Source organism: Prunus persica, chromosome G1 (genome assembly GCF_000346465.2).
Source record: "Prunus persica cultivar Lovell chromosome G1, Prunus_persica_NCBIv2, whole genome shotgun sequence".
NCBI classification, from domain to species: domain Eukaryota; kingdom Viridiplantae; phylum Streptophyta; class Magnoliopsida; order Rosales; family Rosaceae; genus Prunus; species Prunus persica.
Genome location: NC_034009.1, coordinates 3447558 through 3470491, shown reverse-complemented (window position 1 = coordinate 3470491; position 22934 = coordinate 3447558). Strand labels below are relative to the sequence as shown.

Sequence of the window (22934 nt, the reverse complement as noted above, 5' to 3'; positions counted from 1 at the left end):
CCACTTGTCATCTGTACTGTGCCCCAGTTCACGCCCTCAGCCGCCGCCCCTCAGTTTCAATAACACAAACAAACACAAAACCAAAACCCCAACTTGCTTTTCATTAGGAAAACTGTGTTTTGCCGAATAACCACACATTTCACACCCATGGCGGCTTGCTCCACTGTTGCTCCACCATCCACCTCTTTCATCAGCAACAAGGTGTTCTCTTTTTGTTCAATACCCGTATAAAGTTCTCACATTTAAGTCTTAACTCTTTTTTTTCCTTTTGTTTTCCTGTTTCACTAAACCATGTCTTCTGAAATTTGATTTGAACCGCAGAAAGATTTGGGTCTCTCTGCTTTCTCTTCCGCATCGCCGCTTTCCAGTCAGAAATGCAAGAGAACATCCAAGACAATCTGTTCGGTCACTGCACCAAAACAATCAGAGCGCAAACCTGCCACTACTGGCTCGGTTAGGATCTTTATTTCCCTTTTTCTTCATTGTTTTGTGCGGTTATAATTCATGGGAATCTCCAGCTCATGGTTTTTTACATTGGGTTTTGATTCATTCTCAGGTCAAGACGGGAATGACGATGACTGAGAAGATATTTGCTAGAGCTTCTGAGAAAACCCAGTTGAGCCCTGGTGAGAATGTTTGGGTTAACGTCGATGTTTTGATGACACATGATGTTTGTGGCCCTGGTTCCTTTGGGATCTTCAAGAAAGAGTTCGGCCAGAACGCCAAGGTACTTCATTTTTTGCCAAAAACATCAGTGTATTAAACACCCACCAGCCCAACTCCCTCTTAAACTTTAAGAGCTGAACTAGGGAGAGGAAATCGGGATGGCCCCTGAAGCAGCACAATCGAAGCCATATTCTTAGGTTATCTAAACATGCTTTACAAACCAAAAACGAAAAGGAGTTGGCATAAATTTTAAGTGAGACGTAATAGGTTCATTGATCAAGTCAGGGTGACTCTCTTTATCTAGCAATGGTAATGATCACATTCAGAAATGCATAGGATAGGTTTTGGCAGGAAGTGGGTGCTGTGAATTATTCATTGCCCGAGCTTCTTTAGCTTTTCAATGATTATAGATGGGAGGTCGAAAGGAAGATTTAGAGCTTCTTCGGCGCTACAACAGGTGGGAGTTGCTCTACCCCGTTTTATTTATATTATTTGTTGAGATCTTTAGGAGGTTGTTGTTGAGAGCTAGAAATTGTTATTTCATAGAGGGTTTCACAGTGGGGAAGGAGTGAAAACAAGTGTCTCACCTTCAATTTGCGAATGACATTTCTTTTCTTGACAGTTAGGGTGGAGAAATTTGCCAATTTTGTTCAGATTATCACTCTTTTAAGTTATGTCAGGCCGAAAGATTAACACACCCAAGGTTGTGCTGGTAGCAATCAATGTGAAGGATAGATCCAGAGGTCTCTAGCAAAGGGAGTGGCATGTGACATAGGTAGTGGAAGAAGGCTGTGTTGCTAGATGTGGAGACTTATCTTGACTCAACCTATACTGAGTAGTCTCCCTATGTATTTCATGTCCCTTTTAAGATTGTCCAATAGGGTGGCTAGGAAAGTTGATAAATTAAGGAGTTTCCTGTGGGAGGCGTGGAGGGAAAAAAAATTGATGATTAATAAGTTCGGATATTATTCAAACATCAAAAGAAAGGGGAGGGTGAACTATTGGAAACTATATACAAAGAGATAGAGTAGAGTTGGCTAAATCCTTGTGGTGCTTCCCTCAGGAGCAGAATTGAGTGTTAGGGATCCAAATGCCCCGATAATTGGTTGATGGATTTTATTTGCCTGACTCATAGCTTGATGGCGTATATTTGGTTTTTTTAAGCTTACATCTTCAGCTCTGTCTTGCTGTGTGTATTTTTACGGTTAAAAATGTCTATTTTCCATATCTGAACTTTGTAATCGCTGCATTGTTTATGTTTTCTTGGGGGATAAATATTGCATCATCGTTTTGACATTACAGGTTTGGGACCGTGAAAAGATTGTAATTATACCTGACCATTATATATTTACAAGTGATGAACGTGCGAATCGTAATGTGGATATTTTGAGGGATTTCTGCACAGAACAAAACATCAAGTACTTCTATGATATCAAGGATCTGAGTAATTTTAAGGTTTGGCTCTGAAGTCGTATTGTTTCTTATGGTTTATTTGCTTTTATTTTCAGATATTGAGTTTAACTCTCATTTTTGCAGGCTAACCCAGATTATAAGGGTGTGTGCCATGTTGCTCTTGCTCAAGAAGGCCATTGCAGGCCTGGAGAGGTACTTTCATTTTGCAGAGTTCACTACTATTTTATGGCTTTAGAATCCAAAAAACAGCAATCAAACACTTTATATTGCCTTCAGGTCCTACTGGGTACAGATTCTCACACCTGTACTGCGGGAGCTTTTGGACAATTTGCTACTGGAATCGGGAACACTGATGCAGGTTTTGTGTTGGGCACTGGGAAGCTCCTGCTCAAGGTTTGCAGATGTTTCAGATTTGTTTTCATTTCTACTTTCCCAATCACATATAATTATCACTGACCAAAAGATGTCATGCAAATGGTGTAATTCCACGGATATTTTGACTTCCATTAATATAATATTGGTTAATACGGCTCCCATTCTCCCTGTTTAGCTTTCATATTGTGTTTCACACCTATCAAAATTTTCTGAGGCATTGATATTATTTGCTGATCTTGTGACACTAATGGTTTGGGAGTTATTTCTTACCTTCTGTGCAATTGGTGATGATTTTAGAGTAATTTATAATTAGTGTCTGAGTTTGTGTAATAAATGAAGGGATAATGAATCATCAACATTGTTATAATGGTACAGATATTTCGGCTTGTACGTTGGATTATGTCTTTGGTTTTGGTATGAATAATGACATGTACAAATTGTTTGAGGGGGTAGTGATTCAGTTAATGATCGACATTGGTATATGCATAAACATTTCTGTTCTGGATATGAACATGTCATCTAGGTGATGCCCCATGTGTTAATGTTACATGTATTGATAGAAACATCAATTTTTGACAACTAGTATTTGACTTGAAACATCAGGTACAATGTATGTAGTTGTACAAATTCGTAATTTTACTAAATTATGTCATAATAAGTGATAAGAAAGCAATATAAAATGTGCTTCCGATAGTAGGTGGTGACAAACAATAGGATTGAATAAGCTGCATGTTATTTAAATGAATGGTGTCTGGGCTGACGTCCAAAGGTGTGTATCTATAAGTTTTCAGAACTATTATGCCATCATTCTGCTTTTTTTTATTTGTGGCCATGAAGGTGATGATAGGGCACTTGAAAGGATTTGATTTAGACATTTTTGGATGGTTGTGTTTGGCTAGAAGTAACTAAAATTGCCTGAGCCGGGTACATACATGCAGTATCAAAGAACTGACTCTAGTAGCATGTGTTTGTTATGCTAAATTCATGTCAAGTAAGCACTAGTACCACACTTGTGCCATAAACCCTAGATTAAATAGTCTAGGTGGACTTCTTAGAATATTATTTCTGTTATCGTAGGCATGTTCAGTTTCTAATATTTGAGAATGGGGTATACTCATTGCTTGGGTTTCTCAATTTTCAAAAATTCAAAAGCACACAATAGAAGTTGTTAGACATGTAAAAAACAGGTCAGGAATCCACAAACTATGGAGAGCAAAAAGAAAATGGTGCTTTTCTAGAAGCTAAATGTGTTTGTCATTCCTGTATGTGCTGTGTGTGATCTAGGTAGTTAAATCTTTAAACTCATAATTTCTGTTGTGGTCAATAAATTGTGTTGTGTTTTTTTACTTTTCTGATTGCCTTCTTTAAATTGCAGGTACCTCCAACATTGAGATTTGTGATGGATGGTGAAATGCCTGACTATTTGCTTGCCAAAGATTTGATTCTGCAAGTAAGTTTAACCAAGTCTAAAGGCATTTGTTTCTGTTCATTGTTCATGACATACTGAAAAGTTATAATATATCAGTTCGATAGAGCTTATGATTTTCAGTTGTTTGATCTATATAACTTGATGAACACAACCAGTCTTCCTGTTGTTGCCCTGATAAATGATTTTCATCTGGCAGATTATTGGTGAAATATCTGTTTCTGGTGCAACATATAAAGCTATGGAGTTTGTTGGCAGCACTGTTGAAAGCTTATCTGTAAGTGAAATTTAAAGGTCTCACTGAATGCATGTATGATGACATGATTCATCTGGTTGCAGTTAATTACTCTTTAAACCTGTGCTGGACAGATGGAAGAAAGGATGACATTATGCAACATGGTTGTTGAGGCTGGGGGTAAAAATGGTATTGTTCCTGCTGATAGCACCACATATAAGTACCTTGAGGTTAGTGCTACAAATCATCAAATGCTATGATAGCTCTCTCTCTCTCTCTCTCATGCACACAATGGTATGCCTTATGGCAGCAGGCCCAAGGCTGAGTTTAGAATCAGTAGAATGGGGTGCTACAAATCATCAAATGCTATGATAGCTCTCTCTCTCTCTCTCTCTCTCTCTCTCTCTCTCTCATGCACACAATGGTATGCCTTATGGCAGCAGGCCCAAGGCTGAGTTTAGAATCAGTAGAATGGGGTTGGGAGCAAGCCTTACCTTAGAGCCATGCATAGGGTTTTGCTTTTATCTTGGTACAGACGTTACTTTTTCGTGGTAGTTTTGCAATAGATCTTGTTCTTTTTTTACCTGTCGCATACATTTGTGTTGTCTAGCACCACCTGTATAATATTATATGTTGAATTGCAGGATAAGACTTCTGTGCCCTATGAACCTGTATACAGTGATGACAAAGCAAGGTAGTTTTAACTTTGAAATCTGAAGCATGTATTTGCATTCAATGTAAACATGCACTCTAAAATTTTCTGTTTAGTTTTATGGTTAATGCATTTTTAAGTACCTTCAAGATTTACCAGTATTATGAAGTCAGCTTTTCAGAATATGATTTTACTGGGATTTTGAGGTTCTAATTCTAAGCTAGAATAACCAGATATCATTCTGCAGTCTTCTTTTTGAAAATATACAAATTTAAGTACTATGTGGTCATTTACCATTGTAGCTTAGTTCAGATTGTATCACTGGCTAGTAACCTTATCATTTGTAAATTTTTGTCAGATTTAAGAGAATTGAATGTTAAAATGAATAATTCATGCTGGCCTTTTGTATCCCTTGTATTGACCTACTTTATTTTGGTCCTTAATAATCATGATATTTGGAAATTCATTTGTATTAATAAGTTTGTCTTGTTTGCATCTAGATTTCTGTCTGAGTACAGATTTGATATCTCAAAACTAGAGCCATTGGTGGCAAAGGTGAGTAGCACATAGATTAATCTCATAATGTTTAGTCTCTGTTTTACATCTTCAAAGGTTGCTAATTTTTCCTCTCTTGTCCTACTAATGTTGTTTTTAATTATTTTGCAGCCTCATTCTCCTGATAATCGTGCTTTGGCAAGAGAATGCAAAGATGTGAAAATTGACAGAGTATATATTGGTTCTTGTACTGGGGGAAAAACAGAGGATTTTATGGCTGCAGCTAAAGTTTTTCTAGCATCAGTAAGGAGTCAAATCTCTATGGCTCAAGAATTTTAATATTGTTAGCATGTGCTGACTTTGATAAGCATCCGAATGTTTTGTTATCAAATGCATGCATATAAGTGTAGTTATGTATTGATGATGATTTGCAATTTGTAAATCACATGCGTTTTCCTAATCAAAATTAATGCAGTCAACCTGTATTTTCTTTATCATTATTAAATTTCACAATTATGTGGGTTATGGTATGCTGGTACAGTTTGGATTTTTTTTATTCAATGTTTTTATTTGTCGTTTTTAGCACTTGCTTTTGGTAGTGAGTGCATGTTTGTATTGTAGATCCTTCTACTGTTTCACATCCGGGTTTATATTTGATTTTCTGGGAAATTTTCTCGTTTCTTGGTTTTAGCTTTAAAGATCTAATTGCTTTACTGCAGGGCAAAAAGGTCAAAGTGCCAACATTTCTTGTGCCTGCTACCCAAAAGGTTTGTCATGCTACAGAATTAAGTGCTTAGGCGACAACATCTGTAGTATAAATTTATGAAGGAATCTATGAAATACATGATGATACTTATATTTTGCATATGCTAAAATCTGTAGGTTTGGATGGACGTGTATAGTCTTCCAGTACCAGGATCTGGTGGCAAGACTTGCTCACAGATATTTGAGGAAGCTGGATGTGACACGCCTGCGAGTCCCAGTTGCGGTGCTTGCTTAGGTGGTCCTAAAGACACCTATGCTCGCTTGAATGAACCTAAGGCAAGTCTATTCCTTAACCTGCAACACATTCGCAATGGTCATGCCCTCATGTTTAAGGAAAAATGAATTTGGATTAAGCAACTCTAAAAAATATGTTTTTGGATATTGGAACATCCACTTCTCAGTGCTACTAGCCTACTATTATTGGGTGCCACTTTATATGAACAAGGAAAATATCTTCGTTTTGATAACTATTTTTTTTCTTTATTTCTGTGGTACATTATACCATTTTGTCTTTGCAGGTATGTGTCTCAACAACAAACAGGAACTTCCCTGGCAGAATGGGCCACAAGGAAGGCGAGATATATCTTGCTTCCCCCTACACAGCTGCTGCATCTGCTTTGACCGGCTATGTCACCGACCCAAGAGAGTTTTTGCAGTAGGCAATTGATATCATCATAAATTTGATCAGTGTGTTTGCTTTGTATTCTTGCCACTATAAGTTATTAGGTAGCGGAGATTAAGGAATAATGGGAAACCATTCCCAAAGGTTTTGTATGCTGTGTGATTAACAGGTCAGTGCCATATGTATTTATGTGTGTAATTGTTAGTAAGAATGCTAGAATGTTTTATGACCAGAAAATAAAGGGGGTGTCTCAGTGAACATCACTGGACAACTTTTGGTGACCTCTGCTTGCATGAAATTTGTTCTAATTTGACCTTATCCTGATTTTAGAAGTTAAAACTAAGTTGTAAGGAAAATGCTCACATACAACGAATGTATACAACATCCATCTCACATCCATCCCTCGTGTGCTGGTTGGACCAGTTATTGTAAGAGAGGCATTGTATATATCTGTTCTATTCAAGAATTTATTGTATGTTACATAGAAGTGCAAGATACAACATAATAGTGAAAGTTTCTCAATTCGAAGACCGAAATCATGTGGGTTTTTTTTCTTCGTTCAAGTTCTTAACTTTCAGCAAAAGAAGGGTGCTTAACAGGTTGAGTGTGATTGCGCGGGTTCAACCCGTCTTAATAAGCAATTTGCTATTTCTTCGTGCTGTAACATAAAAATTGCAAAACCAGATCCAATGTGGGGGGTTTCTGCCCGTGGGGATTTCCGATTGCTTGGTTCAGCTGGGAAATCGTAATTTTTCAGCTAAAATCAATGATTATGAGGCTTGGCTTAAAAGCTTAGGGGAATGCTAGCAACTTTCTCCCTGCACTTTCTTGAAGGGTATCTGCACTTGAATAATACAGGTTGAACTTGAACCATGGACCTCTGTTTTCTAAATTAGGAGAAATAACACTTACTTAAAAGCTTATTGTTGCACCCAAAAAAAAAAAACTTAAAAGCTTATTGCCGCATTTAATCTGTTTGTTTCAACATTAAATGTTAAAAGCTTATTGCAGCATTTAATCTATTTGTTTCAACATTAAATGTTTTCATTCAAATTCAGAGGATAGAAATTTTGGTTTGAAGACACTCTTTTGTGCATTTTGCTGTTGAGCATAGAAGTTGGTGTCTCAGCTGTCATAAAAGAATGCTACACTTTATTTTTGTGGTCTGCATTATATATTTACACTGGTTTAAGAGTTTTCAGACAAATTGGTATGACAATGTCCACAATTTTCTCCAGGAAAACAAAAAGAAACCTGAAAAATAGAACTCCAACTTGGGTAACCCCCATCACTTTTGACATATATATTACTTATAACTTGGTAGACCAAACTTTTGTCTGTTCCTTTGTTCTTCTTATGTTACTCTTGGAAAGGGATTGTCGTTGCAGGTCTGTGTCTCAACAACAGACAGCAACTTCAATTCCCAGGTCGAATCTTGCTTCTCCATATACTTCAGAGGACTTGGAAAGCGTCATAAATCTGAACTTTGGTTGCGTATGCTTTTCATTTCTCAAAGTTATTTTGTTTTCTTCATAATCTAAACTAGAGAGGAGGCGGATTTCTCACACACACATACACAATTATGATGTTGTGAGGATTCGAACCTGAGACCTGTGGTATGCAAGTCAAGGCAAGACCCTCTTTCACTGAGCTAGATCCCGTTGACTTTGTTCTGTTTTCTTTTATTAAAACTATTTATCTTGAACTTGTTTTTACTAGACCAAAACGTTTATTCTCTCATTGAATTTTGAAATGCACCAAACAAACACTGTTGTTGCTATTTCTATTTTCAGTAACTTTTATGCATCATGGTGAAGATCACTTCCTGCATAATAAACGTACAATACTTGGGGGAGGGTCCTGAGGAAATACCAAGTTTAAAACATCTCTCTCAAATATAATTGAAAAAAATGAAGAACATTTTATAAAAGTTAAAAGTTTTTTTAATTTTTTGCCTAATTCCACAACACAGTAATCAATTAGCAGAACACATGCCAAAATGTCTGCTCAAATGAATCCAAAAACCAAACAATTGTCATAATCAAACAGAAGTCTCTCAGCCATAATCAATATACCAAACCCCACCACAAACTCTTGCTGGGTCATAGTCTTGATCTAAAATTGGCCACTGTGTGCCCTGTATGGCATTAAAGCTCATCACTTGTGACTGTCTTTTTTCTCCACCCATTAAGGGCTTCCTAGGATCACTTTACAGTGCAACCCAGAAAGGGGAAATGGTAATAACTTAAAGCTTTCCAGCTGTTGGGTTCCAAAGCAATTATAAGTGTTTTTCTTGAGGCTGCATGCTCTGCAAGTTTTGGTGAAAGTGAAGAAGAGCTTTAAATTCAGACCCAAACAAAAAATAAAAATTCAAGAAGAGCTTTAATGATGGCTCAGTCATTCAATTACTGTTCAAATTGAGAAAAGGTTGAAATTGGCAGAGTCAATTAGCCATTTTCAGTTGTAACTTTCTGCCAATGAAGTCTTTGAGTTTTTCCTTCATCAAAGATATGGAATGGAAACCAGCAAGAAAAAGCATGCAAGTCAGATCAGAAAGTTGAACAGAGACTAGCATGACTGTGAGCATTAATAAGATACAGTTGTCCCACAAATTAATTAAAAGAAGGTAATTATGGTAGAGTAGGACCGCCACTGTCCAGTATCCATCAACTCACTGGGTAGTAATCTGAGGTCAAAAACTAAATGATTACATAATTTTTACCCTCTACAAAGAACAACTTGGTTGAGAAAAATACAGAACAAAACAAATAAAAGTTTGGAGGCTTATCTAGAGAAATTTTGTTTCCGACGATAACACCACATGACATCACAGTGTACACCAATTATAACAAGACATGACAGTGTACACCCATTATAACAAGTTTAGCGCATCTTCACCACTTGGGACTTTGGAGAATTGTTTAGTTATAAACTTATTATCAATTGTACAAGTCTTGAGAGTTTCTGCCAAGTAATATCTGATTTTACCATCATGACGTTAGATAAAAGTTTCATAGCAGTCACAACAAGGTATGGAGACGCAAGCTTTTATCCAATTGACTAAGGTAAGAGCAGAAAGAGGAAACAAAGAAATCAGACCATCAAAATGACGACAATTTCTTCTACAGGCTAGAGCTCTTAGAATTATGACAGTTTGGACCCAAAAGAAAAAATTATTATGAAGACGCAGAAGATTGGGGTCCCCTTCATTGTTGTCAGTTGTACCAGTTAGCAAGAGCAGGCAATTGTTGTGAATACAAAACCACAGCTACCACCAATAGGAAATGCATACATATTTTCAGAATTGAATTATTATGCTACCAATTCAGTATAATTGTTGTACCATGATTCAAAAGTCAAGTTAAAACGAGGCTGAAGTATAAATAAATAAATAAATTGCTAATCAACACAACCAAAATAATTAATAAATAACAAAAACCATACAAGCTTTTCTTCTATCACCAAGAAAAACGAGTCCACTAGATTGAAGCAAACTCAACACTCTAGATATGAAGTGCTCCCATATTTACAGTATGAGAAAGCAGCATATGTAGCCGAGTATGCAGGCCTGTATGCTAGCACTATGTAAGAGGCTGTAAAACCTAAAAAACAATATGGCCTACCAGAAGAAAAAAATAAAAAAAACCAGCAAGAACCAGAGAATGGTTTTGAAAGAAAAGCAAGCAAAGCCCAGTGGAAGCCGATCTTCACACTCTGTCTCATCAAATTTCTACTTCCTTCTGTTGTCAAACTGTAGGTTTCCTTCATCTTACCAGACTTAAAAATAATCGGGCAGCAGCACCTATTCTAGATAGGTTTGTTTCTTCGTCTCTCACTGCTTTCTTGAAATCTTGGAGCTGTAAATAAATGATTAATCGGGATTAGACAGAGGTCCTCATAATCTCGTACAAATGCGATAAACTAACAAACTGAAATTGGAAAGGTATAAATAGGCTTGAAGATTTTAAACGCATACCAAGTCCATTAGCCTCAGAGGTCCTCATGATACGAAGCCTTTTCACTGAGCTGATGAACATCCTATATACCATAAAAATAGCAAATACACTGTCAGCATTATTTACTAGAAAGTAACAGAAGGAAACTCCGGGAATGTCAAATTAGATGTTACTAAGTACATTGCTCTCTTTATTTTTTTAGGTTCACCATCCCATTTTCATTTTTTAACAAAAGTAATAATTAGAGATAGAAGCATACCCCCAAGGAACATCTCCTACAAGCATCCAATCTCCTTCTTTATCTTCATAAGTGAGTACAAACTCAGAGGATCCATCCAGAAGCTTAGAGGGTTTTGTTGCTTGTTCCTTGTCTCCACCTGACATGAGCACAAAACCATTGTCATACAATAGTAGTAACATCACATACACAGTGCATCAAAACTGACCAATTGATGATCATAACATGAACCAAAACAAAGAGCCTCCATTCTTTTGAGTTGAAGTCCTCGTTTCGATTGTGCCAAAGTACCAAAAGCAAAGAAAGAGAACTAACCAATAGCTGTAGTGGGGCTGAAAAACATGTCCTCCAGTGTTTGAGCTAAAGTCTCATAGCAAGAGTGAGCATTCATATCCACTTTCCTCCCTATAGGAATTCCATCCATGTTCACCTTCACAAATCCGAGACGCCCTTTGTCTTTAGCAGTAGTCTTATTACCCATGTTAATCTTCTTCTTAGAAGTGTCCTTAGATTTTTCCCCGTCTTCCTTGTCATCTTCAGCCCTTGCAGTCTTTGCTTGGTTAACCAAGCTATTCAACCTTGCAGCACTAATAGGTGGCCATCCCACAACTTGACTGCTTTCATAACACAAAATACAACCATCAATGATCCAAAATACAAAACCAGAGATACAGAGCATTCATAACCTTAATTGTCAGAATAAACAACACATTCTCTGTTTTTTTTCCAGAACTTTTTGATAAAATACATAGCGGGCATTCAACAGAGTATAATACTACAATTTAATGACATATAAAACACAATAAATTTAAATAAAATATTTAGGACTAGATAAAGAGAGTGAAAGATTATAGTTCTTTTTTCTATAATTCAATAGTCAAAAACAGATTAAGTACTAGATGCAATATGAAAAAGATTACAGACTGACCAATATTAATCAAGAAAAAAGAAAATAAATATATGAAACAGAAAATTGTTATTAAAAAAAATTCTTTTAAATTTTTCTTAAGAGGGCATAAAATAAGCCAAGCGAACACAGCTACTTGGTTTTTCTTAAGTTTTCTATTTTCCTGGACTGGACACAAAAACAAGAAGAGAACGTGCAATTTCTCAGTTTTCTCAGCAGTCAAACACAAGAATATAAGAGTAAAAATTTATACTTTTTTATGAATAAATATATATATAAAAAGAGCTTGCTTTCCATGAATAGCCTCACCTTACAGCAGTGGGAGAGCCACCGTCTTGAGAAACAGAGTCAGCAGCTCTCTTAGTCCCAGAAACAGCAACAGCAGAAGAAGCATTGGGTCTGTGAGAGAACCTAGAAGAAGGAACTGCAGAGCCCACCATGGAAGGGAAGTCTTTAGCAGTCAAGATTCTACCACGCTCACCCCATGCACATGGCTTTGGCTGCTTCCCTGCACCACCACCTCCACCACCACCAAGGCTCAGGCCAAGGCCCAGGCCCAGCTCAAGCTCTGCCTCAGCTGGGTATGAGGTTGCCTCAGATGACATCCCCACGTAGTCTTGCTCCACCACCTCCACCTTTGACATTGCTGACTCATTTGATGAGCCCCCGGAAGACCCACCACCACCACCAAGTAACCCAAGTGTGCCTTCCATGAATTGATCAAGAGAGAGACAGGAGAAAAGGTTGAAGATTTTGAAGAGGTCAAAGAAATTAAGGTTGAAGAAATTGTGGGTTTGAGAGAGAAAAGACTGGGAGTTTGAGAGTTGTGGGAATTTGTTTGTTTGTTTGAGAGTTGTGTATAATAGATGGACCACAAAGGAAGAAGGGGAAGAATGCAAAGGCAAAAGCAGAGCAAAGACGGAAGGGAGGGAGGGGTAGGTTGAAGAGGTGGTGGAGAGAGTGATGATGATGGGGCCCATATGTCTGCTAGTGCGCCTTGCACTCTCACCACCCACCCTCATTTTTCCTTGACATGATTCATATCTTTCGAGAATCTGTTTCTCTCTGTTGGGTCTTCGTGTTGTACTAAAAGAAACAAAATTGATTGTTTTCTAATTTGGGCTTTTTAATTATATTTTATAAAGAGCCAACCAGTCTAGTCCTTTAAAAAACAAGACTTGACTTACAAATCAATAATATTATTTTCGAATTTCATGACATTTTAGTAGTGTATGTGAGGAAATTTTTTTTGTACAAGCTCAATGTGATATGTATGCAAAAAAAATTTCTTTTTATGTTTTTGATGAATTATTTTTACATATGTATCAAACTGTGATTCGTATAAACGAGGGATATAAAGAGGAAAGTAGTATAAAAAAAATTATAAAGACTACCTTTTTTTATAATACAAAAAGCATAGATAGAGAGAATCATATTATAAAATTTTATGTTGAAGCATATACAAATTGGAGCTGTTACGATGCTGTGTTCCTCTAATTACAAAGATTATCTTTTGGTTTGATGGTAATTTGTGTGGGCATGATAAGGTTTAGAAGAAAGAATTAATGGGAATAATTAAAATAATAGTGTGGTGGTATGATGAGAGGTTGGAAATGATACAAGTTCCTAGCAAGTATGATGGTATTTTTAACTTTTTGGTCTTGGTATGATGGTTAATGATAATATTAAACTTTGGCTTGTCGGGCCTTTTAATTTGGACAATGAGCAAAATTGGGATTCTAGTTGCATATACAGAAAAATTATGCTAGTTCTTGGGATGTCAATTGCTTTTACTGATTAAGTATTATTATAGGCAGCATAGGGCTCATAAGTAGGTACTCCCTTTTTTTTTAATCTAATCAAACAAATTATTTACTCAATTTTTTTTTTGTTTTTGAGCTGTTATTCACAATCCTAGTTTTTCATTATGCAATTTAAATTTAATAACTTGTAATTTTAAATAATACATATATAACGTAAGATGACAGATTAGAAATGAGAATAACATTTTTCTTCTCTCTTTTCATTAATTTTAGGTTATATGGTTTTTAACGCGACATTTCCTTTTTTCATTAAGAAAATGCAGTTTGAGTAAAGAAAGTAAGATTGAGAAATACCATTCTCAGAGTGTCTGTTTAGGTAATGGGCAAAGATTCAAATCTGTGGTTAGCAAATACCACTTCTTCTTCTTTAATTGAAATTGCCGCACAATCCTAGACCTAAATTACAATAATTCTGCTCAAACTAAGGAGTAGGGATCACTATTAATTTGAGCTTAGGTGTCTCTTAGCTTTGCTTAAAGTATAAAAAGCAAAGGTTAAAAACTAAAGGTTGAGTCTTTTTACAAGCAAAAAGCATTATTCTGTTCTTATTTCTCCTTATGTGCTGTCTACTATTGGGAAGACAAAGGGCACAAAACCTTGTTTTAGAAAGGTGAGACCTAAAGAGAGATGCACTGACAGTGGATGGTGGGCCTTCCCAGTAAAGCTGAGAAAAATAACAAGAAAGGGAAAGCATATTGATTATTATAATAGAACAACTTAATTATCATTAAAAATTATGGAATTAGGGGGACCACTTCTCAAGAATTTGTTTTTGGTAGAGATGGTCTAATCAATTGATTGTTTAGGAAAGAAAGGTACAAATAAGTCAATGTTGCAATTTATAGTTTGCCCCTATGTGTAATTTTCTTACAATTAACTAACAATTGTTGGGTTACTTACTTTGCACTGTAAAAAGTTAAAAACCAAGTTTATTTACCATCTAAATAACCTTTCTGGCTTATTCATTATTTATTATTTTATTTTTAAATAAGTATTTTATGTTAAAGATTGGTTACATATTTCTAATATTAGTCGTTGAATTGCATTGTCTTTTTCTTCTAAATTAGTTTTTTTTTTTTGTCAGGAAGAGTGAGATCTGAAATTGGTTTCAATTTCTTATAGAGTTCATAGTAAACACTTCAAGGAGGAAAAATGAAAAGAATATGCTCTTAGATTTAGAGAGGTGTGCACAAAACAATTAAACACATATGCGCTAGTGGATTTAAAACTCCAATACCTTGTGTGAAATCAATATTTCTATAAGATTTTCCAAGAAAAAATGTTTGTCTTATGTGAAAATGGAGGAATTATTTATTCCATGCATGACAAAAATTCTCCTATACTTGTTTCGACTCTAACAATTTCGATAATAGGAAGGAATAACATTTCCCAATTTTAAATTGCAGCATTCTATTATAGAAGGATTTAATATTGTTTGTTTGTTTTTTCTAACAAAAGAATACTTCACTTACTACAAGAAAAGGTCACACTGCTCATCAAAAGGAAAACGAAGAGTCATTGTAACTCACAAGAAGGTTTTTTTTTTTTTTTTTTTAAATTTAAATTATAGAAATTCTAAAATTATATTCATAACAAAAATGCACTAATTATAAATAGTCATTATAATTACGAAGAAATTGAACATCAATATTAAAATAATCTAGTGCTCTTCTACTAACGATCACGCATGATTGAAGAAACTCATGCATAAGATTGTATACTCATAATAATAAAAATAAAAAATTAGAAAAACCAAGCCAGAACAAGAGAGGTGAAAAACTCTCACACAAGAGAGGTGAAAACTAGACACACACAAAATCCAAAGATAGTTTATGGGAATTATTTCAAAAATAAAGAAACTAAATCAGTCGGATTGCAACCCCTGTTGTCACAAAGCCAATTCATTGTCTGAAAGCACCCAGAGAGAAAAGATATGCACTAATTAACTTTCCTCCTCTTCAAATAGAGAAGATACACCCAAAAATGATAAATTTGCATATATCTATTATAGAATTATGCCCTAAACGAGCTAACGAAACAAAGAGGGAGACGATGCGGGAGAGGAAAGCAAAGAGGATGGGAAGGGGAGGATATGGAAAGGGAAGGAAAAAGAGAAGAAGAAAGGACAAAAAGCATGGGGGTGGTAGCTAGGGATTCTCTCTTAGGTTTCTCTCTCTATGAATTCAATTAACTCACAACAAGGTTTAGTGGGAGCTGTTTTCATTTGGTTGGAATAAGTCTCTCATTTCGACTCATGTGAATGCAAAGACAATGCAATTTTGTAATGGGTTCGACACATGATTATGGTTATCTCATTAATTGGTGGTGTAGTTTTTTGGGTGATAAATCAGTAATAGCATATATTCTTGATCAGTACCATAAATCACAACTTAACTGATTATGGTCATGGTCATGGGGTTCATATTGATCAAACTAACAGAGAAAGTTACATTTAGTTTCTGTAGTTGGCCGGTTTTACTATTTTGATATTCGTAGTTTTAATTTTATCCCCATAATTTTAAATTTGAGCATTTCAATGACACATTACAAATTATGTCAAATTCCTTCCAATTCCATTACGTTTTGAGTATAGGATTTGACATAATTTATAACGAAATTGGAATAATTTTGACAAAGTTTGTAACTTGTTCTTAAATTGTTCTGATTCAAAACTACATAGATAAAATTGACAAAATTAAACAACGCGGACTAAAATAGTAAAACCGCCATATTACAGGAACAAAAAATAACTTTTTACCTATAAAAGTGCGCATACACTTATTTTAATATATACATCAACATAGAAATTTAACGTGAAAAAAAAAAATAGGAAGGGAAGACTATTTCTTCTAGACTAACAACTCACCTATGGATCGCTTTACACACATATATCTTGATTCATTTGATATTAACTAGCCCCTTGGCACATGCGTGAGCATGTGCCAATTGGTTTTATTTTTTATTTTTTATTCTATTTTTAGAATTAAGAAAAAATAAGATGGGTAGTTATGTTCCATAAAAGCAGGACCTATTATTTGATTATTTATTTATTTATTTTTTAATATAAAAAATATGAATTTACCATATTATCCATATTTATTTAATAATTTCAATTCTTAATGTTTGAATTAACTAAGGTATTTTATGGTATTTTGAATGTTTCACCATTCTCTGCCTTTTGCTTTATATATATAGATTATTAAGTATGTATGTAATTTATGTTTATAGAAATTTCTCAATTTCCCTAGAGAAAATTGTGAACTTCATCATCTTGCATCTTGGATTGAGTTTTATAGCTCTACTCAAATATTATATTTTAAAATATATTCTCCATGCCGAAAGCCAAACTGTATATATATATATATATATATATATATATATATATATTCTAATGAGAAAGGAGAAAGCAGAAATAGCAGGGTATAAAAAGAAAAAGAAAATATAAAACAGACAAATAGCAAGTTTTAAAGCCTGTGGCGAAAAAAATAATAATAATAATAAAAAAGAAGTGGGACTATCCAAAGGTAAGAAGAGGTTGTGGGTTGAAGGGACAAGTCGACAAAGTGGGAGCCAAGTCACGTGCCTCGGCTACTCTAGAGCATTTTGGCTCACCGCCACGTAAGCCGACAGAGTCCGCGGCTGACCGGAGGACCTGTGGGGACCACTAGACAATAAACATACATTTTTAGTCTGAGACAGCTCCACACTTTCTGTACGTTTACTTTCTTGCCCACGCGCTACAGCCTCTTTTCTTCTAGACAAATATATTTATTTTTCTTTATTTTTCTTTTGTTTGATGACAAATTCGAATTTATAATTTCTTTCGAGTTTAAATTTCCTCCTCATATATTTGAGTAATTTAAAATCTCGTCATTGTCAGAGAGAAATATCATTAGATTGTTAGTGAGTAAATTTCATTTGATAAGTGTTTTTTAAAAAAACAAAACATTTATAAAGAACGAAATATTTACGACTAAAGCCCATATAACCTTATAAACTAATGCAATTCACACTATGGTGATATTCAAATTGTAGTTGTCTAGCACTCTTAACCAAGGGACGCTAAGTAAGAGGCCACATACATAATTAACTTCTTTAAAAATGTGTGTAATACAAACATTAATTTTTTAAAAGTTGAATACGGATTGCTTGTAAAACAGTTTCAAATTTCTTAAGTGCTGAATATAACTCTAGTTGTAAACATATGTTCGTTCAATATACATGCGTGATGTAATAAGTTGACGCAATGAGAACAAATTAAAAAAACTATTGCTACTTGTCTTGATGGAGAAAAACTTAGATAACGGGGTGAAAAAATGAGTGGCATGTGATCTAAAACACAACATGTATTTCCACTTAAATTTTAAGAACATAAGCATTATAAATAATTTTCGCCCAATTTATTGTTGGAAATTTGGCGCGTATGGTGGAGGAAACTTCTTGGTTGTCTGGTGAAAGTTAGTACAGAAGTGTATATTGGTGTGGCCCCCAAAAGATTGGGTGTATATTCCTCCATAATCAGATTTAGATCTTAGACAGGTGAAATGTGGCTTTTAGGATACGGTTTGGTATCATTTTGTGTCTCCACACACCCTTTTGGCCGCCAAACTTTTCCCTCTTCATTTCTTCCTCTTTTCTTGGTCAAGTATACTTCTTCTATGATCTTCCCCTTTCTACCTCCTCAGGTGTATGTACATTGATATAAGAGTTAGATAGATGAGAGGAAACGATCTGTTTGATAGGTGTTCATCTGAACTACTGATTAAAAGTAATTTTTTTTTTTTTTTTTGAATATGTAAGTTCAAATTAACCATTTGATAAGAGAATAAGCATAACTAAATTGTAACGACCATTATACTGATCACTAATACCAAATTGTATATCTCTAATCTAAAACATCTTTAAAAGGATCGACAACAAGGATTATAAATACCCAAAATGAGATATTTTGATGCTATTAATTAACACACCAACTAGATCGTGTAATCAATTTATGTATGTATAAATATAATTCCTTAATTTAATTAATATGGTTCTGTTGAGGCCTAAAAAATTCACGGTTGGGCCCAAATAAATTCATGGCCCAAAGCGATATATGATTGAGAAATGGTCCAATTTGAAGCACACAAAGATCTGCCATGCATGAGTCACACTCCGCGTGCCATGCCAAATAAATAATCCTTCATGCTAGGAATCGAGATTAAGATTATAAAATATGTTAGCTCTACAAATCCATGCTAATTATCCCGTCAAGCATCATAATTAAAAAAACATGTCAAGCAATATGCCATGCCAAGCCGAGAAATGGTAATAAGTTATCATGAGGGCCATTAACGGGCCGAGAAATGAAAGTTCCGGATTGCTTGGGAGCCTCGGAACCCAAGCCCATTTCTTAGGTCCAAACATGTGGGTGAGCACAAAAGGAAAAATATCTCAACCAAAATAACCCAACCAAAATGGTCCATTAAAATTAACCAATATTGCCCCAAAACTTGATGAGATCAGCCCATTTGTTTGATAGGTTGACTTGCCATCCTAAAAAGCCCATACAATTAGAGGTAAGAAGCAGCAAAGGCTCCAGCATTTGGTTGAAAGAAAAAGCCATGGGAGGAGCTTGGAAGACCATGCTGGCTGCTATGAGGGAAGGAACAAGTTGCCAAGTGAAACATCTAAGGGACCAAAAGATATTGGCGGGAAAGGAGCCACCCTTCGAACTAGCATGCAGGAGGAAAAGAAAGAGAGAAAAGGAGATATCTGAAAATAGGAATTCTTCCCTTGGGCAGCTACAGGAAAGGGGCCTTGAGCTCCCAAAATCCCTGATTTTGTGCAAAAAAGTAGAGTAGATTTCACCAAAATAGGATGATTGAAGGGATGAGGGGAGAAAGGAAGGGAAAGACCTGGCAAAATGGGATAGAAGCCATTAAGGTTTCTTGGAAAAAGATGGCTTCCAAGCAGCTATAAATAGGGCCTCTTCTACCCAACAAAATCCACGACCAGAGAGCAAGCTTCCTCTCTTACTTTCAAAACCAGCAAAATTTGTGCTCTGTTCATCTTTTTCCCCATTTTTCCTCTTCTGGTAGATTGATAGAGCCTTTGTCAAGTTGTCGGAAATACACGCAAACCACCCATTCTCTCTCTTTCCCTCGTTCTCAATCAAACCTTTCTGCAAAACCCTATCTTCTCCCACCTTAATACCCCATCTTTCCCCTAGGAACACTTAATTTTCTCTTTAGTGCTAAACTCATGGAAGCTTTGCTCCCATGCCACAAGCTTCTCATGCCAAGCTAAGATTCTACCTGTAAGCACTAAGAATTTATCTGTAAACAGCCATTATTTTTGTTGGTGAAGATAACCAAGGTGATTCCTAAGGCTTTACTATCCTTTCGAAACATTTTAGGGTCTAATCTTTGAACTCAGACACAAGAGATATTTTCTTCAGTTTGCTCCTTACGGTGGTCCAGCCTATTTGTAGCTGCCAGAAGAAAAAGGCCCCTACAGGTTCTAAAATATAATCTCTCTACACATTACTTTTGCATGTTTCGGGTACATCAATATACATAGGACATGTGGTTTGGACTCTCCAATTTACTACACTGTTTTTTTAAAATAAAAATAAAATATTTCCACATATCTTATGTATATTGGATGGTTTATCCAAAACATGCAAAAATTTCTACTGAGCACATTAGCCTTGAAACACAGATGTCAAACTCCATTCACCTTCACTGTCAGAACCATCAAACTCCTTCCCCCACTTCTTCGCTCTCAAATCCCATTATATTCGACGCTTTTTTTTCTTCTTATATATATATATATATATATATTTTTGAATGCTTTTTTAATTACAGAGATGAGGAACCAATATCTTATTCGACAAAAACAAATTTTAAAAAAACAAACAAACAAAAGATATAATATCCCACGCCACATTACTGATTATTCGATACATGAAAAAAGTGTTCATATAAGATTTATATTCTACATCAACAATAATATAAATAAACACAAATTTGAATTTGGACGGTCCTTTGTATTTTGTTTTTCTGTTTTTTGGGGAAACAATAAATTACACAGCAGAAATTCGATAAATACAAAATTAAAAAATTGGGAAGAGGAAGAGAATGGCCTAACCAAGTGCAATTCACTATCATCAACCCCCTTGTGTGCACTTGCTAATCCTGCGCCCATGCCCTGCCCTTACGTTTCGCTTGTTCTTTCTTCGTTAATAGAATCACCCTTGGCGCAAGTTAGCACGAGCTAAGCAGTTGATTTCAACTTCCATCTTCTTTCACGACCGTTGCCTGCCAAATTATGGAAAACAAAAAAACCCTGCCCATTTACCCATCTCCATCCGGGTCCTTTCACATGTAGCTTAGATTTCCGGCTGAGGGGCTCCGTGGGACCTTTCCGCCACTCTTGCTACCATTCTTCTTCCGGGTCTTACTATCCGAATCGCCCGACCCGCATACAATGGAGCACTCGATTCCACAAATATTACTAAAGCACGAGAAGAGCCCGCTTCCGCCGTCGCTGTGCCGCCGCTCGTGGCGCTCGTCGCTGGAAGGAAAGCTCGAGAACTCTCCGCGATCATAAACTGGCGGCAGCTCCGTGCGCCACCGCTCGAGCTTGGACTGCAAGCCCTCCACGCTGTCTTCCTCGTTCCACGCGCCCACCACCACCGAGCTCTCCGCGTCCTGATCCAAGCGCTCCTTCGCGATCGCCGCCGCCACCTCCGACGGCGACGGCCCCAGCTCCGACTCCGTTATGAACGGCACCGGCATGATGTTCGATTTCCTCGGCGTCGCGTACTGCTCGTACGGTGACTGCAGCTTGTAGAACGGCGATTTGCCAGCTCGCGGCGCCGACTTCCGTCCGGGGGTAGAACCGTAATTTTCTGCCAGGTTGAATTTCGGCGATGGTTTGTGACTGGCGGGTTTTCTTCTGGGCCTGTCTTCCGGTTCGGATGCGCTGGGCATGGAGCTTGCGGGTTTACCGTTACTACTATTACCCTTTTTCGGTGGGTCCTGCACGCTGACTTCGGAGGCGCTGAGAACGGAGCTCGGCTTCCCTTTTCTGTCTTTTCCGTACTTTGGTGGGGCCACCGAGCTGTTCACGTCTGAGGCGCCGAGTAGGGAGCTCGGCTTCCCTTTTTTGTAGCTCATATCTGAGGCGCTAAGCAGGGAGCTTGATTTTCCTTTTTTGTCCTTGCTCTTCCTGATAATTATTTCTGAACCACCAATGATCGAGCTGGCTTTGGACAGACGACCTTTTTTGTTCTTTTTTATGCTGACTTCTGACCCGTTGACCATTGAGCCCGCTTTTCCATTTTTGCCTTTGTTTTTAAATTCTGTGGCTCTCAGCTCCGACCCGAACATGGAGCTGGAGTCGCTCTTGCTGCGCCGTAGCTCCGGCTTCGAATACGTCGTCGCTTGACTGCCTGCATGATGGGTTTGACTACTGCGATGTGGGTCTTCCTCGCCCATCAAGGTTTTGTATCCGACGGCTGATGTGCTGAGTTGGGAATACAAGGGCATGCTCCTCATGGAGCTGTGAAGTAGCGCCACGCCGATGTTTAGAATCCCCTGCGGCCGGCCCGAGGGGCGGCGCACCTGGAGAGCTACGAACCGCATGCCTAGATGAGGGTTGTGGTGGTGGGGCTTTGCCGGGGTGGGGATAAGGTTACCCACCAGGACACGAACCGTGCCCACATGGACGTCCTTGAACCAATGGAGAGCGTAGATCTCAATCATCACGGCGGAGGTGTCCTCGTGTAAAAAATCCTCGTCCACCCGGAACACAAACTTGTCGTTCCATGTCGGATTGTTGTGGCCCTGAGTGTCCACCCGCGTCGATAGCTTTCGATCTGGGTGCACCCATGCAATGGCGTACGTGCGCATGGAGCGTGATATCGGCGCAAGGTCCTGGGCTGATATGACGTTGAGTTCCAGGAGTTGGAACGGAGCTAAGATTGATTGAGACATTGTCGCCACGATTGAATAATAAATTCAAATCGCGCCTTCCTTAAGGTTTTACAATCGATGGATATTCAATAGAGGCTAGCTAAGGATCAAAGAGATGGAAGTAAACGTGTTTTTAAAAAAGTGATGGTGGTAGTGGCGAAGATGGAGATGGTTCCGCTCGTCGTCCTCTTCTTGGACGACGAGAGGCAAGGGCATGCATCAAGAGGGAAGGGAGGTATGGTTGAAAAAAGGGAGGAGGGGAGAGAGAGAATGAGGGCACCTGCAAGGTGGAATTGTGCGAAAACAGCGTAGAATAATGGAGGGTTGGTTATGTGAGGAAGACAAATGTCAATGTGGGAGAGTTTGACCCCACGGTTTTTGGTTACACTGAGGTTTAATTT

General features: G+C 37.2%; 3 protein-coding genes across 3 annotated transcripts; 1 reads left to right on the top strand and 2 right to left on the bottom strand.

Annotated features, from left to right (window-relative positions):
- Positions 1–6932, top strand: LOC18789787 (3-isopropylmalate dehydratase large subunit, chloroplastic). The gene is made up of 15 exons (XM_007227663.2): positions 1–201; positions 322–453; positions 557–727; positions 1969–2121; positions 2203–2271; positions 2356–2472; positions 3830–3904; positions 4080–4157; positions 4250–4345; positions 4760–4809; positions 5268–5322; positions 5434–5565; positions 5982–6029; positions 6145–6303; positions 6546–6932. Exons 1-15 carry the CDS (start codon positions 148–150, stop codon positions 6684–6686), a joined length of 1530 nt encoding a protein of 509 aa, XP_007227725.1. The 5' UTR covers positions 1–147; the 3' UTR covers positions 6687–6932.
- Positions 10046–12814, bottom strand: LOC18792834 (auxin-responsive protein IAA13). The gene is made up of 5 exons (XM_007223283.2): positions 12060–12814; positions 11159–11457; positions 10865–10982; positions 10626–10687; positions 10046–10506 (listed from the first exon to the last, which is right to left on the bottom strand). The coding sequence occupies exons 1-5, from the start codon at positions 12770–12772 to the stop codon at positions 10457–10459; spliced, it is 1242 nt and encodes a 413-aa protein (XP_007223345.2). The 5' UTR covers positions 12773–12814; the 3' UTR covers positions 10046–10456.
- Positions 20567–22554, bottom strand: LOC18788632. The gene has a single exon (XM_020555072.1). The coding sequence runs from the start codon at positions 22552–22554 to the stop codon at positions 20935–20937; it is 1620 nt and encodes a 539-aa protein (XP_020410661.1). The 3' UTR covers positions 20567–20934.

Coding starts and splice junctions, on each gene's coding strand:
- LOC18792834 (XM_007223283.2), bottom strand. CDS start 12,772: ATGAGGGTGGGTGGTGAGAGTGCAAGGCGCACTAGCAGACATATGGGC. Junction 10,983..11,158: donor CAGCCCCACTACAGCTATTG/GTTAGTTCTCTT, acceptor TGCTCATGTCAG/GTGGAGACAAGGAACAAGCA. Junction 10,507..10,625: donor CTCTGAGGCTAATGGACTTG/GTATGCGTTTAA, acceptor ATTTATTTACAG/CTCCAAGATTTCAAGAAAGC.
- LOC18789787 (XM_007227663.2), top strand. CDS start 148: ATGGCGGCTTGCTCCACTGTTGCTCCACCATCCACCTCTTTCATCAGC. Junction 4,346..4,759: donor CCACATATAAGTACCTTGAG/GTTAGTGCTACA, acceptor GTTGAATTGCAG/GATAAGACTTCTGTGCCCTA. Junction 5,323..5,433: donor TAGAGCCATTGGTGGCAAAG/GTGAGTAGCACA, acceptor ATTATTTTGCAG/CCTCATTCTCCTGATAATCG.
- LOC18788632 (XM_020555072.1), bottom strand. CDS start 22,554: ATGTCTCAATCAATCTTAGCTCCGTTCCAACTCCTGGAACTCAACGTC.